Raw genomic sequence first — 18,520 nt, 5'->3', positions numbered from 1 at the left:
AAGGAAAAAGTTTAAAAGGTGATACTAGTCAAGGAATTATACAGGGCTTCGATTAGTCACCTAGTTCTTTGGGCAATTCAACAACTAGTCGATCAGTTTTGCACATCCCCACTACCAAATAAGGAACTATATAAAGTAAAATCCCACTATATCCGTTTTCTCCCTGAATCATAAAAAAGCCATTTTATGGAAATATAGGACTGTTCAAAAGTTTGGGGCCAGTAAGATTTTTTTTAATGTTTTTGAATGTCTTTTGCTTATATTTAACTTTTAAAAAATTATATTTATTTATTTATTATTTATTTTGTTTATAAACTGCATCTTATTTTATTGTTTAATTAAACAATTTAAAAGAACTGTTGTCTATTAAATCTGAATTTTCAGCATCATTACTCCAGTCTTCAGTGTCACATGATCCTTCAGAAATCATTCTAATATCCTGATTTGATGCTCAAGAATTTAGAATTTTTTGAATTTCCATACAGTGTACCCAAAATTTGCACACACAAAAATAGGTGGATGGAAATGGTCAAACCAAAAATTATTCAGACACCAGATATAATACTTTATATGTTTTACTAGTGGGTGCAGGACACTATAGTTCATGTGAGGAGAGCAAAATAAAGTAAACTGTGACACATTATACCCAAAAAGTCTTCATAAAGTGGACTATCAGTAAAATGTATAAAAATTTGGGACCAAAAATGATTCAGACACTTTGATCTGAGCATGTTTTGCTGAAGTGTTTTTTCTTTAATTGCTAATGCGACCTTTTTACACCACAGACTGAACAAAATGAAGCATTGCTTGGTAATTGGTTGAGCTAAACTGGTATTATCTAATTGTGTAGTTAAATTTAACAGCTGACAGATATTCAACATAATTCATGTGTGAGACAGTCTAACAGAAGGATGGACAAAACCAGTGAAATATCAACTGATTTGATAACTCTGAGTTCTTGTCATATTTTATCACCATTTTCTAAACTATAGCGAATAAACTGTGATAATGTGAGAAATGTTGAAGGTGTCTGAATAAGTTTTGTTTTGACTGTACATCGAGTGTGTGAATACCCGTGTGTCCAGCTCCTCTGGATCCTCCGGTGTGGTGCATGCCGTGTGGACGCTCCCATTACATTCCTTGGTGTTTATCAGTAGTGGAGAATTCCCGTTCGATGACGTCACCGAAAGCTTCTGGAGAAAACATAGTTGAGGGCGTGAGAGTGAGAGAGACACACAGAGATGGAAATGACAGTAAGAGGAAATGACACCCACTACTCCATTGATGCCGTTCTTGCCCATGGGGCCCTTGGGCACCAGCACCAGGTGTGTTTCAATGCCCCTTTCCTTCAGGTATTCACAGCGGTCTCCTCCATTCCCTGGCTCCACATCAAACTCCCCGTGGAGACACTCCAGGGTATTCTGGGAGATGTGCACTCGCCTACAAGACAAACATTTGAGTTCAAGCATAACCTGTTTTCCGAGTCCGTTACTGCCAGTTATTTTACTGATTACACAACGCTTACAGTTTATCTGTTGAAAACTCAAGAGCCACTAACCACCCGCAAACCACCTTCAACTAGTCTGATCTGTGCTGGTTTAGTGCTGAGCTGGAAGCATTTTCATTAAGAATATGTGACCCTGGATCACAAAACCAGTCACAAGTCGCACGGGTATATTTGTGGCAATAGCCAACAATACATTGTATGGGTCAAAAATATCGATTTTTCTTTTATGCCAAAAATCATTAGGATATTAAGATCATGTTCCATGAGGAAATTTTGTAAAGTTCCTACCGTAAATATATAAAACATTTTTTTTTGTGAGTGAATGCAGCACAATCGTGAACATAAATGCACAACTTTAAAGGTGCCCTCAGATTCCAGATTTTCTAATAGATGTATCTCGACCAAATATTGTCCTATCCTAACAAACCATACATCAATGGAAAGCTTGTTTATTCAGCTTTCATATGATGTATACATCTCAATAATAATACAAAATTTACCCATGTGACTGGATTTGTGGTTCAGGGTCACATATGCCCTAAGAATAAGTACACTTTAGCATACATATTAGTAACTATTTGGAAAAAATACACAGAAATAATAAGAGACTTTAAAAGAATATAATTGTAATGTAATGTTTTTAAATGTTATTAAATATAATTAACTGAACTTATGAGTGATCTTTATATGTAATTTCATAATTATTGTCTATGAAATATGGTTAAAGAGAACTGCTGAATGTAGTGACAAGCATTTATGGGAAACAAAAGTTTACTTTAATGTCATTTCTATTGAAACCTGTATGTCATATATTTAAATATATTTCTAATTACACATTTGTAATGATGAAGTTTTAATTTAGTGCACTTAAAATATATCTAATACCAAATAACACTAGTATTTATAGTATAGTATGTTACATGTGCTTTAGTATGTTAGTCAACATCAACATAAGTGTACTTCTTTGAAGCATGACAAAAAGATGATTAAAACAATGATTTAAAATATACTCTAAAGTTAACATTATTACTAGTCATATAAGTGTACTCCCTTTAAATGCACTTAAGAGACCTTTTATTTCATTAATATGTGCAGATTGTAAACAAAAAAAATACTTAAAGATATGCAGTACACAACAAGTGCACATTAAATACAATTAAGCGCACTTCTTTTTCACAAGGGTGGGTCTCATTGTTATTGTGTATTGTTGACGACGGATAAGGGTCTAGTAATCTGGCATATATCCAGATGTGTCTATCCATGACTGTCCGCTCATGTTTGGTTTGCAGTGTGTGGGCGTAATTCAGTTAGGGAGGAATAAAGTTTAACTTGAACAACCAGATGTATTTACACTTGTCTGAGTAATTTTTGCAGTGACTAATCTGCCGTCTGTCTTCTCTGTGTCTCAGAGGGCATTTACACTGGATACACACATGAATGAACAGCTGCATGATATATAATCAATCAATCAATTACAGGCTGTGATTTAATTAAGTAAATATATGTGCTACCGTTTTCAGAGTGAAGGGCGTCATTTACACGTGTGTAGGTCATGATACAGTGTCTCAGAACCGCTGTAATTTAATATAACTCTGAAATAATAATAATTATTATTAAGATTTGATCATTATTAAATGTATTAAACAAAATAAGAAATATATTGTAATAATAACCTTGTGCTGTAAAATATTCATCAAATAAATTTTGTTTTACTGTAAAATTACAAAAAAATGTATGTCTAAATTTCTTAATTTTCAAACGGTATACCATCAAGCGGTATACCATCAAGAAACAACATAAAGAGGGTATGTTTTAAGTATTTGTTTTACTAAGCACTATGAATGAAGTATCAGTCTTACCAATACTGATGATGTCTCTATTAAATGGATTTTCCCCCTCAATTTTAGCCACTAATTATAGCCATTCAACATTACAGTAAAATTGAAAGCTACCGATTTGAACATTAAATAGGAGTAAAAAATATATAGCATTTTTTTAATTGAAGAGAATTTAAAACAATCTTCACATAAACCTATTGTAATAAATGTCACATTTAGCTGTGCCTTTAATATCAGGGCTCAACGCTAAGGTTTTTTTCTACTGGCCCAGGCGAGACGGTTCAGATTTTTACTTGCCCTTCTAAAATGCACAATAAAATTATTGTTTTCGTTGTTTTTGACCCATATAACCTTGTAAACAGTGCTTTAAGGTTTTCAGGTAGGTCTAACAGGTGAATATATAGAAATTGAGTAATCAAACACTGCACACTGAATAAACTATAAATTGAATATATATGAATCCTTGTTAAAGCTACAAAAGTTATTCAGTCAAGAGCAGTGAGTGTTTTTCTCTTTGTCTTTTGTTCTTTGATTAACATTAATGACAGATAGCAGCAGGTTTAATATTCTTATCACGCTTGGATGGTTTAATAGCACTTGAATGAATGATGGCACAATCATATACTGTAGTGCAGCCAAAGGATTACAGAAAAAAACTGGATGCTGCGTTAATTGTGTTAAATATCTTTAACGCGTTTAACTGAAAAAATATTAAATCACAAAAATTAACAGCCCTGATAATCATTATTAATTATTTCTAAATAGAGCTATTAATGTCATCTGGGAAAAAAAATATTTTCATACCGCAATATACAGTAGCGGCCAAAATTGTTGTCCGGCCTTGGAAAAAGTACATCTTCAACCTTTATTCAAATATTATTAAAACTGTGTTAAAGGTTTTGTAAGCATATTGCAAAGTTGATTGTTTTATTTGTGACAATAACAAAATGAAACATGTAAAATTGTGCGGACATAATTTTTGGCCAGGTTGTCATATAAAGAAACTATGAAAACAATAGAGAACCAGCGAAATATTAATAACTGATTATGTTGTATATTGTCAATGCATGCTTTTTCCTGTGAGCTTTATGTTTTGTTCGTCCCTCGCATTTAAAATATTGTCTCCCTCATATTTTGATGGTTTAATTGAACTTTTGATGGTTTAATCACTTTTGGCCACTACTGTACATTGCAGAAAAATAATGATTATTTTTTCCGATATCGTGCAGCCCTACAGTAAAAACGTATGAAATGGCCAAATCTAGTCAATTGACCCTAGCATTCTGAACCAAGAAAAAAAAGGTGCAGGTCTTTACCCTGGTATTCCTCCTGCCTCCATCTTGTTGGCCACCGTCACGTCAGTAGACCACACATCATACTGCCAGCGCTTCTGTCCGAGCACCCCGCCCAAGACTGTCCCAGAATGCACCCCGACACGCATGTCCACATCGGTCTGCGTCTTCTCTCGGACATATCTGAAATCCAGATGAATGTGTCAAACCTTGTCATATTCAAGCACGCCCAACTTAATCTATTTATATATAATTGTTATGAACCAGTCACTAACTTCCATGAACAATCCTGATGACAGTTCATGAACAGTTCACAAATTAAATAATTATGCATCACTTACGAAATGGCCTCAACCATAGCCAAGCCCATCATGATGGAGCAAGCCGCATGGTCATCACGGTAATCTGGAAGGCCACAAATACAGTAATAGCAGTCGCCGAGAATCTTGATCCTCAACTGGTGGTATTTCTGACGAGGAAAGAAAGTACAGCACCTTTAGATTTATTCAGGCTTTACTGGTCAAAAAAATGATCAGCCAATAGCCGATAAAGCGTCAATAGAGTGCAACAGTGTACGTCCACTTTTTCAGCTGCCTAGGTTATGGGAGTTTTTATCATTTTCTTAATAGAGACGACTGTCCTATTGTTCCTGCTGTTTGTCTTTCTGTGATTAATTCATGTTTTCTTTGGGTGCGTCTCAAAAAGCTCCCTAGTTTCCTAGGTGGTGAATCCATATCGTGTACATGAATTCGGGCACTGGTTAGGACAGTAAGGATTACTGCTACATTATGATAAATTCTTTGCTTGTTACATATACAGTACGTACAACATTTCAGCCCTGTTTAAATTATAAATGTTAGCTATTTTATGTTCATTGCCTGTCTAGTGTTGTATGTTTATGCTGAAATATAATAAAATAATGGTTTGTATTTTACAAAAAAACATCTATCGTGTGTCATTATGTGTAATGAGTTGGCTCACATGACTTATGTTTCGCGCTTCAGAACTTCCATTTAGGGAACATAGTGAGCATCGATGCTCCCTGGTTTTCACAGTGCATTGTGGGTCTTTTTAGGGAGCAAATGTTTCAGTGCACTGGTAGGATTTTGCGCTTGAGGAACCCTAATCAGTGCCCTGACTACTGAACTAGATAGCATATTAAGACGCACCCATTGTTTCTATCACTCTCTTGTTTGTTTCCATAGTTACCCTCGTTAGTTACCATAACTACTTATTTCCCACACCTGTTAGCTTGTGAATTTATACCCCAGAGTTTCTCTTGTTCTTTATCTGGTAGTGCTGGGAGAAACAAAGCTTTAAAAAAAAAAATTTATACATGCTCCAAATCACTGATTCAAAACAAATGAATTGCAAAGGTTTCGAAGCTTCATGAAGCGTTTTTTGAAAGCGCCCATCACTGTTGTCTAGTGATTTCCTCTATGGATGTTACAAGCGTTTGTTTTAGTCCTGTTTCTCCTGTGTTTGGAATATCCTGTTTTCTGCCTGGATTTACTTTTCTTGTTTTGTTTAAATAAAACGTGTGTATTGCACTTGGATCCGACACTCCCTCGTTTCAACAGCCCCGTCATAGAACACCAGACTATGTGGATCCAGCAGTAAGATGAATCCGTGAAGGCACACGTACACTTGAGGACCACACTAAAGACTTCTTGGACGTTGCTTATCTGACTGACCTCCTGGACTTTGCCCTCATTGATTTCTATTTCCAGGACTAAATAACCATTTTCAATCAATAGTTCTCTGTGATGGTCCTCGAGGGTTGCTGTGTGAGTTGTTGGAGTACGTCCTTCAGTTGAAAGGTTCCCCCTTTCACCGTGGGGGAGGTGGAGTATCCGGTGGCCCGTAGTCTGGTGGTCCCAACGCTTCCAAGTCCGGTGTTCCCAAGTCCGGTGTTCCCAAGTCTGGTGGTCTCAGCACTTCCAAGTCCGGTGGTTTCAAGTCCAGTGGTCTCAGCGCTTCCAAGTCTGGGAGTCTCAGCGCTTCCAAGCCCGGTGGTCCCAAGTTCAATGATCCAAGAGGTCCTGTCGCCATCAGCTGCGCTCCCTGTGATGGCAGCTGCCATCTTTTGTGTTTGGGACGCAACAGTTCCCCAGCTCCTTCCAAGGCATCGGCGACCACTACAGCTCTTCCTGGGGCGGCTGCATCTCCTCCTGAACCCTCTATCTGCCCTGTCATGGCCACAGAGGCTGTCTATGAACATCTATGAACATCTGTCCGCCTAGTTACAGCCATGGAGGCCGCTTTTAGACTCTCTGTGTCCCTTATCACGGCCGTTTAAGCCATCCCTGAACTCTCTGCATCCCTGAACTTTTATGGCTTCTGCAGACACTGTTTCTGTGATCTGCAGAAGCCATAAAATCAGGTAATCTATGGAGAAAATTAATGTGATTTTTTTTACTTTAAACTCTACTGTTGCACTCTATATGAATAGGTTAAAATCTGTGAACACCAAAATGTATTTAATCTTGTAAACTTTACTAAATGTATATTGAAAAAAGCATGCATACAGATAACAGTAACTCACAGCTGCTAGCTTGTCGAAACGGGCAAACAATTCGTTAAGCAACTTAACCAATTCCTGCGCACTACAGGACGAGGACAGCTGTGTGAAGCCCACGATGTCTGCGAACAGAATACTGCAACAGAAATACAGTAAAAAGTTCCTTTTAGAAACAATCTGCATCAAGCTTTGCCCCCATTTACTGAAAAGCTGCAACAAACTCACCTGACATTCTCATGCCGATACATGTACATCGTGTTGAACTGCTGCATCTCTTTCTGACTGGCTTCTTTCTTCATGTCCTGAAGCATCTCGTCTGCGATGTGCTTGGGCAAGATGGACAGCAGGAGACGCTCCTGTACGAGAAAGAACATTGACTGATTATACGAACATAACTGTCTTGTGCATTTCTTACTGTACGTGCGCATCTGCAGACTGGATACACACAAGTTCTGTACCTTCGCATGTTTGTTTGCTAAATACTCATTCTGCAATTTTCTTTCTTTAAAAAAACAATTCTTCTAAAAAGACTGTTTGGGCCAGGTACATTGTCCCAGGCCCTGTAAAATCATCTTAGGATAACGTATGTAACTCCAGGTTCCCTAAGAAGGGAACGAGATGCTGCGTCAGAATAGAGTTCCTTCGAAAGGGAACAGCATTTTAGAATGATTTCTGGAGGAGGATGTGACACTGAAGACTGGAGTAATGATGCTAAAAATTCAGCTTTACATCATTTGAATAAATTACATTTTAAAATATATTCAAATAGAAAACTCTTATTCTAAATTATATTAATATTTAACAATATAACTGATTTCACTGTATCTGTTCTGTATTTGATCAAATAAATGCAGTCTTTGTGAGCATAAGACACTTCTTTCAAAAACATTAAGCAATCTTACCCACCCCAAACTTTTCAATCAAACTTTATATGTGCTAAAAGCGTAGCATCAGTTCTGGCAGGTCACGTTAGTCAAGCTCGCATCAGCTGACTCTCAGCTGATCCACGTCTACCTATAGGAATACGACGCCTATCACTGTATATACATATATAAGCTCCTTCAGTATTATCAGCAGCTATCGCGTTTCTCAGGAGCTAATACCCTCCTCCATCCCCAGCTCCTCCTCTCGCCAGTCAGGATGGCATTCTGATTCCCCTTGAATCAGACTAAAATTCTCTAATTATGTTGTACATTAAAATTAATTAATGATATCAGCAATACATTCATGTTGGTTTATTGCTTCTAAGGAAAAAAAATCTGAATTGTGAGATTAAAAAAATCACAATTATCTTTTAAATTGGTTTATTCAGCTGCAACAGAATGTTTGGCAAAAAGACGTTCAAAATCAAAATGTTAGTTTGACTTCTTTTTTTACCATGTTGGAATCGAAACTGGGAATTGATAAGACTTGTAATCCATCAGCAGAATTAGAATTGCTAAAATTCATACAATGTAAACAGACATGGACTAAAAGCCACAAAACCTTATTTTGATTGCTTCAAAAAAGCGACAAACCTATACGTTCAAAGCTAAAGGAAATGCAGATGAAACTTGAGGTGGAAAAACACACACAAAAAAATATGAAAAGGTATTTGTCAAATATGTTCTTTGACTAGGAACTGATACACCAGATGGCAACCTGTTAACATGTCCACTCACAGTAGGGGATTTCAGTCCCAAACATGTTTCACAACTGATCACAACGAGTGGCTTTGCTTTGACTCCAGTCCACCCTGAGGCATCGACGTGATACGACTCTGACACGACAAGCAGGACAACGCAGAGCCCTTTCGCGCACACACACACACACACACACACACACACACATACACACACACACACACACACACACACACACACACACACACACACACATACACACACCCACCCACACACTGCCGCTCTCCTCCAACACATTCTACCACTCCTACACACACACACACACACACACACACGAATAGAGGAGGCAGCTGACACCATATCAGGTCAGTATAATCACCCGAGAGTGTGACAATAAAAGAAGATAAAGGTTGGAAGGGATCAAGAGGAGGGAGTCGCTAGTGTGATTACAGCTGACATTGACTCAGGAGGTTGGTTGCCATGGTAACCCGCTGTAGCCGGATGCTCCTTGATTGGCTTGCAGACCCCGTATCCCAGCAGCCCCTGCTTCTCCATTAGTATTCAGGGAGTTTCTCCTCATATGCTTCTTATCGGCCTGTTTTGCACTCTCTCTCTCTCTCTCTCACATATACGCACCTATTTTTCTTCTCAACTTTCCGCTAATAGGAAGTGTTTGCTCTGTAAGTGATGAACTGACTGCTGAATCTGTACACACATACATGAAGCAATTTTCTGCCCACACAAAAACTGAAAAAATCCAGTATGAGATCACACAGTTGCAGCCAATCAGAACATAACAGATGCTTATGCTGCCGTCACGTGCAATTGGAAATTTCCTACTTCCCACTTCTGAAGTCGTGATTACACACTCGTCGCATTCAAGTGCTTCGTTGTCAGAAAGAACAGAAAACCATAGAGGACACCAGGTTTATTCTTGCCAATTAATTGGGAAAATCTTATTAAAGCCAAAATGAAAATTAGCGAATATTTGGCAAACATCGACCACAGTATCTATACTCAGCTTGGTCACGATACTGGAATTTCGGTCAAATACAGGCTATTTTTGCGGTGTATAATACACTTCAAATGATTGTTCATGTAAATATGCACTACTTTAACAACAGGACAAGGCGATGTATCGGTTGTGGAAAAATCAGGGGGGAAAAAGCAGTCACAGCCACAATCGTTCTTCCCTCCGCCATGTTTAAAGTTTGTGGCCCGTCCATCTCGGGAACTTGGGTATCAAAATTATCCTCAAACTTCCCAGTGGTAAATACAACTTGAGAGGGCATTCGTCCAACTTTTAACTAGGAAACTTGTATTTACGATAATTCCGATAGCATGTGAAGGCGGCATTAATTAAAATGCAGTTTTTTAGGGTGGGATTTTAGGCCAATGAGAGATTTCACAGTGGGTGGGGCTACATAGCATGACATCACAGGAAAACAAACCAGGTGATCAACAAAATCAAGTTATTACCTTTTTATACGAAAATACGATTACAATTTTTTTTCATTGAGTACAATAAAAGTACAATCATTGTTTGGTGAATTAACACTGTCAAAATCGAGTAATTTCAATAGCAATTGCGCAATCAGGAAGCGCGAAAGATTTCCCCATGCAGATTTCGCAACAGGTTCAAGTTTGTCATGCATATTCGCTGCATCGACCAACAAAAAGACAGAATAAATATGTTCAATATCTAAATGTTAGTTTGACTTATTTTTTTTAACAAAGTTGGAATCGAAACTGGGAATTGATAAAAATTGTAATCAATAAACAGAACTGGAATTGGAATCGCTAGAATTCAAACAATGTATAAACAGACATGGACTAAAAGCCACAAAACCTTATTTTGATTGCTTCAAAAAAAGCGACAAACCTACATATATACGTTCAAAGCTAAAGGAAATGCAGATGAAACTTGAGGTGGAAAAACACACACACAAAAAATGTGAGAAGGTATTTGTAAAATATGTTCTTTGACCAGGAACCGATACACCAGATGGCAACCTGTTAACATGTCCACTCACAGTAGGGGATTTCAGTCCCAAACATGTTTCACAACTGATCACAACGAGTGGCTTTGCTTTGACTCCAGTCCACCCCGAGGCATCGACGTGATACGACTCTGTAACAGGTTCAAGTTTCTCGTGCACATTCGCTGCATTGACCAACAAAAAGCTGCTTGCTTTGAAGAACCTTCATAAACCGCTACACTACAGATACAATACCTTTATCCTTGTGAAATATCTCCGAACTTTTGCTAACGAGACTGAATCATAGGACCAGGAATAGGGCTGCATGATTAATTGAAATAAAACTGAATTTGTGCCGTTGCAAATAAGCAAAACAGGAAATGCTGCTTAGCTCATCAGATGAGCATCTCTAGCAAAGGAACCGATTGCTCAGCACAAGAACATTCCCACGCTCATCTTGGTTTTGTGTTGTTTCTCTCACCTGCTGCTGACTTTGCTCCTCCAGGTTGAGCTTCACCTCCAGCGACTGCCGGGCCTCGAGAAAGGCCTTGCGGTGTTTGCGGTCGGCCATGTAATACGACATGACGCCCACTGTGATGGCACATAAGTAGATCACAATGTTGGCCAGCAGCTGCAAGACAGAACAGCACAATCAAGACACGCATCCAGTGCTCTTACACAACCCTTCTTAACTTAGAGTCTAAGCTGTATTATATAAGCTATATATTTATGTATATGGCCAAAAGTTTAGAATAATTCTGAAAAAATAAGAATGATTTTTTTGTTTTTGTAAAATAAGTCTTTTATGTCCACCAAGTCTGAAGATATTTGATCAAAATATATACCTGTCTTCTACTGTAATATATTTTAAATGTAATGTATTCCTGTGATCACAAGCTGAATTTTCCGCATCATTACAAGAAATACAAATACTGACTGCCAGTTTATATGATTTAGAAAACATAAATAATTGACATGAAAACAATAAACAAAGTGATTAAAATTACTGTCAAGAACTAAGTAAATTACAGTTAACTCATTAAAGACTACCATGATGTATAAATATTTTTAAATGTAAAATAACAAAAAAAAAATTCACCTTCCAGAAAAAAAAAGAAAAAAAACACACACACAGAAAAACAAACAAACACATGATGTCCCAAAATATGCATTATTTTTTGATTTTAGGGTGAAAGGACCCAGACATTTTGTGAGATTCACTCTATTACAGAAGGACCTGCACTGCACAATAATGCCACTATGAAGCGTTGATCTTCATGTTTTTGCTCTGTAATGTATTCTAATAAACTGCTTTCTGTGTTACGTCTCTCGGGGGTGCAGTCTTGCTGAGTAAGAAGAGCTCAGCATCTCGACTGGACACCTGCCGGCCCTTCTGGCCCTTCTACCATCTTACGACTGCAGTGCCACAGGCTGACAGCATCACACCACGCTCATATCAAGTACAACAATCACAAATATATTTATGATGCATCACCTGAATCTGATGAAAGCATGCACAGTCATATTTCATCCAAAAATCTAAATTCTATTATTATATTGCATCAAAAATTGAAGACCAGATTTTTTGGCTTTGTAACATTATTATGTACAACATGCCACCATGATGATGTTTAAATGCTTTACAATTTAAATAATATATTACAATGAAAAGAAGTCCAATATTTTTCTTCAGCTAACTAAACTTATCTTAATCTTATATATATCTACTTCATCTCTAGGTCGCTGGTTAAAAAATCTAAGTAAAAGATCCAAAAAGGGGTTTTCACAGCCATTGAAGAACCATTTTTGGTTCCCTAATGTGTATTTTGTGTTATGTATTTAATGTATGATGTTTTTACGTATATTGTTCACGTGACTCTACGTGACCTCGTTAATTGCCCCTTGGGGACAAATAAAGTGTTTTGAAATTTAAAAAAAATATATATGAATTTGAAATTAAAGAGCTTTTCAGTGATCAGTTCTTAAAAGAACCAGGTTTTTCCTCATTGTGACGAACATTTTAATAATCTAAATTCTAAACAATAATTTTCTACTATAATGAATCTTTTGTGGAATGGGAAGTTTCCAAAGATGTTAAAGGTTTTTCATGGAACCATCAATCTCAATAAAGAACCTTTCTTATGAGTGTATGGTAGCTACTATATGGGGATTTTCGCCTGTGAGATCCAATGATTTATAAAGTAAAACATTGAATTCAATATAAATCTGAATCTTTAATTCAGTGTTTCTTCACGTATCATCTAAACAATCTATTTTAGTAAACAAAATGCAACACATTTCAAATTGTAATGTAGGAACCATTTCCTAAATAATTAGTGCCATAAAAGACAAAAACTATTCTATCGAGAAATTAGTATTATGCATTAAATCCTAAATTTGATCAAATCGGTTTTAATATCTGTAACACTTTACAATAAGGTTCCAATTTGTTAACATTATTAACTACATTAGTTAACATGATCTAACAATGAATAATACTTCTAAAGCATTTGATAATTTTAGTTAATGTTAATTTCAACATTTACTAATAAATTATTAAAATCATAAGTTACTATTGTTAATATTATGACCTAAGCTAACAGAAACTATAATGAGAAGTTGTATGTGTCATTCGACATTAACAAAGATGAATAAATGCTATAACAAATGAATTGCTCTTTTTTTACTTAATGTTAGTTAACATTATGGGACCTTATCCTATCTATGAACTAGCGCGTCTTTAAGCAAACATTGGCAGGTGGATTTGTAACTCAGAGAAAATGTTTGTCATACAGTAAGTACAAGTTAAATAATATAAATATACTAAAATGCATGTGTTTGATATACATTGCTGTCACTGACACTGAGTCTTTGACTTTCTCAGGTTTTAACACCAAATGAATCAGACTTTGATCAGAATCCTCAGAAGGAGCTGTGCTTCATTTACACTCTTTAAAATAAAGGTTCCCAACGGGGGTTTTCACAGTGATGCCATAGAGGAACCATTTTGGGTTTCCCAAAGAATCGTTCAGTGAACGCATGTTTCGGCATGTTTTTCTTAGTGTGAAGAACATTTAAAAAAATCTAAAGAACTTTTTTTGGTTACACTTTATTTTAAGGTGATGTACAGTAGTTACTTTGTACTTACTCAAAAAAGTACTGCGTAATATCAAATTAACTACATGTACTTTCCGGTCCCACAAAGAACCTTTCAGTGAATATTTCTTAAAAGGAAAATAATTCCATAGATGTTAAAGGTATCAATGCCAGTAAAGGAACTTTATTTAGTGTAGTGGAAAAAGGTTATTTAGAATCTTTGTGGACTTCACACTAAGAAAGAAAATGGTTCTGTTCACTGAAAGGTACACTTATCCCAAGAAAAATTTTTTTTAAGAGTGTAGAAGAACAACTGTGGCGCCCACAAATAACCTTTCAGCGAATATTTCTTAAAAGGAAAAAATCCATGGATGGTGTTGAAACTTTATTAAGTGTAGTGGAAAAAGGGTTTTTAGAGACTCTGTGGACTTCACACTTAAAAAAAGTTCTTCTACAGCATCACAGTAAAAACCTCCTTTTTAAGAGAGTATAAAGAGTCTTTTGCAGAATGGAAAGATTCCATGGATGTTAAAGGTTCTTCGCAGAACCATTGATTGATTGATATTGAAAAAGTATTTTTGGTGTCGAAACTTTATTAAGTGTAGTGGAAAAGGTGGAAAAGGTTAGAGACTTTGTGGACTTTTATTTAAAAAAACAAACAAAACGGTTCTTTAAATTGTACTGTTGACTCAAAGGTTCTTTGGGAACCAAAAAAGGTTCTTATATAGCATCACTGTGAAAAACTCCTTTTTAAGAGAGTATAAAGAATCTTTTTGTGGAATGGAAAGATTCCATGGATGTTAAAGGTTCCTCGCGGAAACATCGATCCCAAAAAAAAGAGAATTTTTGGTGTCGACACTTTATTAAGTCTAGTGGAAAAGTTTTTTTTTTTAGACTTTTATTTAACTTTTATTTAAAATAAATGGTTCTTTAAATTGTACTGTTGACTCAAAGGTTATTTGGGGAACCAAAAATGGTTCTTCTATGGCATCACTGTGAAAACCTCCTTTTGAACCCTTTATTTTTAAAGAATCTTTGGTGGAATGGAAAGATTCCATGGATGTTAAAGGTTCTTCATGGAACCATCGATTCCAATAAAACATTTTCGAGAGTATAGAAGAACAATTGTGGTGCCCACAAAGAACCTTTCATTGAATATTTCTTAACAGAAAAAATTCCATGGATGGTGTCGATACTTTATTTAGCGTAGTGGAAAAAGCTTTTTTAGAGACTTTGTGGACTTCTTTAAATTGTACTGTTGACTCAAAGGTTATTTGGGGAACCAAAAATGGTTCTTCTAGGCATCACTGTGAAAACCTCCTTTTGAAGCCTTTATTTTTAAAGAATATTTAGTGGAATGGAAAGTTTCCATGGATGTTAAAGGTTCTTCACGGAACCATCGATTCCAATAAAGAACCTTTAGTTTTAAGAGTGACTCCCGCCATCTCTCGCTCCTCCCTCTCCATCATTTTTCTCACCTGTCTTCCGAGAGCCGCTCCCTGAATGTCCTCTTGCTGCTGCTGGGCAATGGTGACACCGAGGACCAGTGTGTGTACACCACAGGACACAGACGTGATCAAAACTATAGGGGTCAGTCTCAGCGGCAGCGTCAGAAAGAAGGAGAAGCTAAAGAAAGCCTGCCAGCCTACAGTATCACTGGGCTGATGGAAGCGGGCAAAGTTCAGTCCGAGGTAACAGAAGATCTGGGCCGCTATGAGCACCCATAAGGCGTAGGGCACCAGGCGGCGGGTCACGCGGTCGGGGAGAAGACCGAACCGGCACAACACGTACAAGAGCACGTCTGCTAGCAGTCCCACCGACGCCACGACCACAGACGCCAGCTTATCGCTGGAGTAAAGCACGGTGCACATCACGATGACATAGCAGTCGAACAGGGCCGCGAACACCACCAGCACCAGCAGGGTCTCGTGCCGCTGCCGCCGGAAATACGTCTGGTAGAGGTTCTCCAGAGAGTCTGGAGCGAAAGTTAAACGCATGAACCGAGGGAGACACAGGCAGCAGCCGGAGCTGCGTACGGTCACCTCGTGTGTGCGTCCCACGGCCTGTCCCGGGTCAGAGGGCAGGGTCACCGAACAGTCTGCCGAATACTCCGCAGAGTACTCCGGCTCAGAGAAAGCCCGGTTTCGAGGCATTCTGGGCGTTGGATTGTGAAAAACGCTATGAAAAATAGTACTCTTTTTGGGTTTTAATGCAACCAGCGCTCTAAGAACATTGTGCTTGGGTCGCTTGAAACGTGTCGGGTAACGTCCAATCCTGAGATCAGATCCGAAGTCGCCACCTGATTGTCATGGCGCATGTTTAGATCTTGCATGCATGTTCGTGGCATTGGCGCTTTGGCACTTCGAGAAGCTACACGCCTTTTGTTTTTCCTGATGTCTGCAAAGACAGGCCCCAGCAAGTTGGCGACAAAAAAAGGAAGCCGTTTACACATCCATGAGACTCTCTGTTCCCAATCCAGGATCCAGTCTCGGTGTCCACCAGCGCTCACTGTGGGTTTCCATGGTGAATCCTCGCATGGATGAAGAACATCAGGAAGGAAGAGATACGACCATTGAACGAGATGTTTCGCCCCAGATCGACATGACACCCTGTGATAAGGAAAATAAAAAAGCTTAAATGGACAGAACAGACGTGATCGTGATCGGAGTGCGTAGCGTGGCCAGATACAGTCTGCTATTATAATGCATTTCTCTTCTTCCTGTGCATTATCAGGATTCACGCAGGAAATACATGTTGCGCTTCCGAAATATGGAAATGCATTTCACAATACGCCGCTACTGTCTTCTGTTATGCTAAGAAATGGTACATATCCTGAAATTTTCACCAGTGAAATCACCACAAGACGTGCAAAACGGGATTTTCGCAGATGTTCAGTGATGAAAACGTGGATTTATTTATCTTGCAGCGCTGCCTTTATCCGTAACATATCCACATAACATAACATAACACAGTCCTTCGAAGATGTAAAATGTGGCACAGATCAATCACAAAATCACCCGTAAAACGCAGGAAAATCACCGTATGCTTGATTCGAATGCTTTTCCCCCCACCAAAAGTCATCAATAATCATCCGACTTTCCGTTTGAAGGATGAAAACAGAAGATATTGGCACAGTCTTCAGTTCTCCTGCCCTGATAGACCAGACCTGGCAGTTTTCATTGAGTCTGTGTATAAATACGGAGAGATTCAGTCGTCCTCACTTTCTAGATGCAAGCGAACATCATGTCCGATTCGTGGAGGAACCGTTGTTTTGAGCCGGTTCTTATTAATGATTCATATGAACCGATTCTCTAAGCTTTAGCGAATCCTTCTAATGGAGAAAGTTTGAGTTAAAGGGATAGTTTACCCCAAAATTAAATAAAGGGATAGTTTACCCAAAAAAATGAAAATGTTGTCATCATTTACTCACCCTCATGTTGTTCCAAACCCGTATGAGTTTCTTTCTTCTGTTGAACTCCAAAGAAGATATGTTTAAGAATGTCGAAGAATGACAACTTAGTTATCTAAAATTCGTAAACGAATTAAGCTAAATGTAAATTTATCAATTTAAGGAAGGAAAGGAGAAAGACGTAGATGACATGTTGAAAGCAGAATGTAGGCTATGTCATGGGAAACCTAGTTATAAGCAGCTTAAAATGCATATGCTTAAACAAAATAAATAAGGACGTAAAATGCTGCACAAGACTTTTGGGAACACTTTTAAGCGATGACTCGATTGAATCGATTCTCTAAATCGATCCTTCAGAGCGAACCGATTCGCTGAAATGAATCAGACTTCTCTATCGTACTATGGCGGCGGCTTGCAATAAGAATATTCATTTGATTGTGTTGACGTATCTTTGTAAGTGTCCAAACACGCATCCTGTTTAATATTCATGAGCGTAACCTTCTCTATTGTAGGATTGGCCACTGGCCAGACTGTGTCAACAGCTAAAATTATTCAGCCCATCTTGTTACAAACCCTACAGCAAATTTCTATTAATCTATAGCATAAATTCAATGCAATAAATAAATAAATAAATAAAAAAGTCCTTTGTTTAGGGCTTCTTACATTTAGGCGATTATTTACAAACCTGTAAACACTCTCAGCGTAAACAAAATGTAAAGAATACAAATATACTGCTAAAGGATTCAAATGTAAAACACAAGTTCACATTGAATTGAAATTATTGAGATATTATTATAATATTTTTAATTTTTATTTTGAATGAGTTTTATTGCTGTATTTTCTGTTTTCATTTTACTTTTAGTTGGTTATAGTATTTCTATATATAGCCTATATATATGTGTGTCTATGTCTATTTTTTTTATTTATTTTTTTTAGTTAACATTTATTTTATTTCAAGTAACAAAAATGTTTTATGGTTTTAGTTTTAGTCACTATAAGCCTGGTTTGGAGTGAGACGATATGAAGTAACATAAAGTCACATAATAAGGTTTTTAATTAAATATATAAATACCCAGATCTCTCTCTCTCTCTCTCTCTCTCTCTCTCTCTCTCTCTCTCTCACACACACACACACACACACACACACACACACACAGCGAAGCTGCTTTACTGCAGTGACGGCTAAATGTATGTGTGTTTGGATAGCTGTGGGCCAGTATTTCACAGTTGAACAGGGCCATACATGTTCAAGAAGG

General features: G+C 37.5%; 1 protein-coding gene across 1 annotated transcript in view; it reads right to left on the bottom strand.

Moving 5' to 3' along the window:
- adcy3a (adenylate cyclase 3a) overlaps positions 1–17,133 on the bottom strand; it is a 41,598-nt gene extending 24,465 nt beyond the window's left edge. The window contains exons 1-8 of the mRNA XM_082150264.1: positions 15,334–17,133; positions 11,241–11,390; positions 7,384–7,514; positions 7,183–7,294; positions 4,979–5,106; positions 4,662–4,820; positions 1,275–1,440; positions 1,074–1,193 (exon numbers count right to left, since the gene is read on the bottom strand). Of these exons, the coding sequence (XP_082006390.1) occupies positions 1,074–1,193; positions 1,275–1,440; positions 4,662–4,820; positions 4,979–5,106; positions 7,183–7,294; positions 7,384–7,514; positions 11,241–11,390; positions 15,334–16,008 (1,641 nt within the window). The 5' untranslated portion in view covers positions 16,009–17,133. The remainder of the gene's footprint in view (positions 1–1,073; positions 1,194–1,274; positions 1,441–4,661; positions 4,821–4,978; positions 5,107–7,182; positions 7,295–7,383; positions 7,515–11,240; positions 11,391–15,333) is intronic.
- Between the last annotated feature and the right edge of the window lie 1,387 nt (positions 17,134–18,520).

Source organism: Leuciscus leuciscus (genome assembly GCF_965113295.1).
Source record: "Leuciscus leuciscus genome assembly, chromosome: 20".
In the NCBI taxonomy this organism is placed as follows: Eukaryota; Metazoa; Chordata; class Actinopteri; order Cypriniformes; family Leuciscidae; genus Leuciscus; species Leuciscus leuciscus.
The sequence above is the reverse complement of the archived record's forward strand: the minus strand, read 5'-3'. Positions and strand labels throughout refer to the sequence as shown.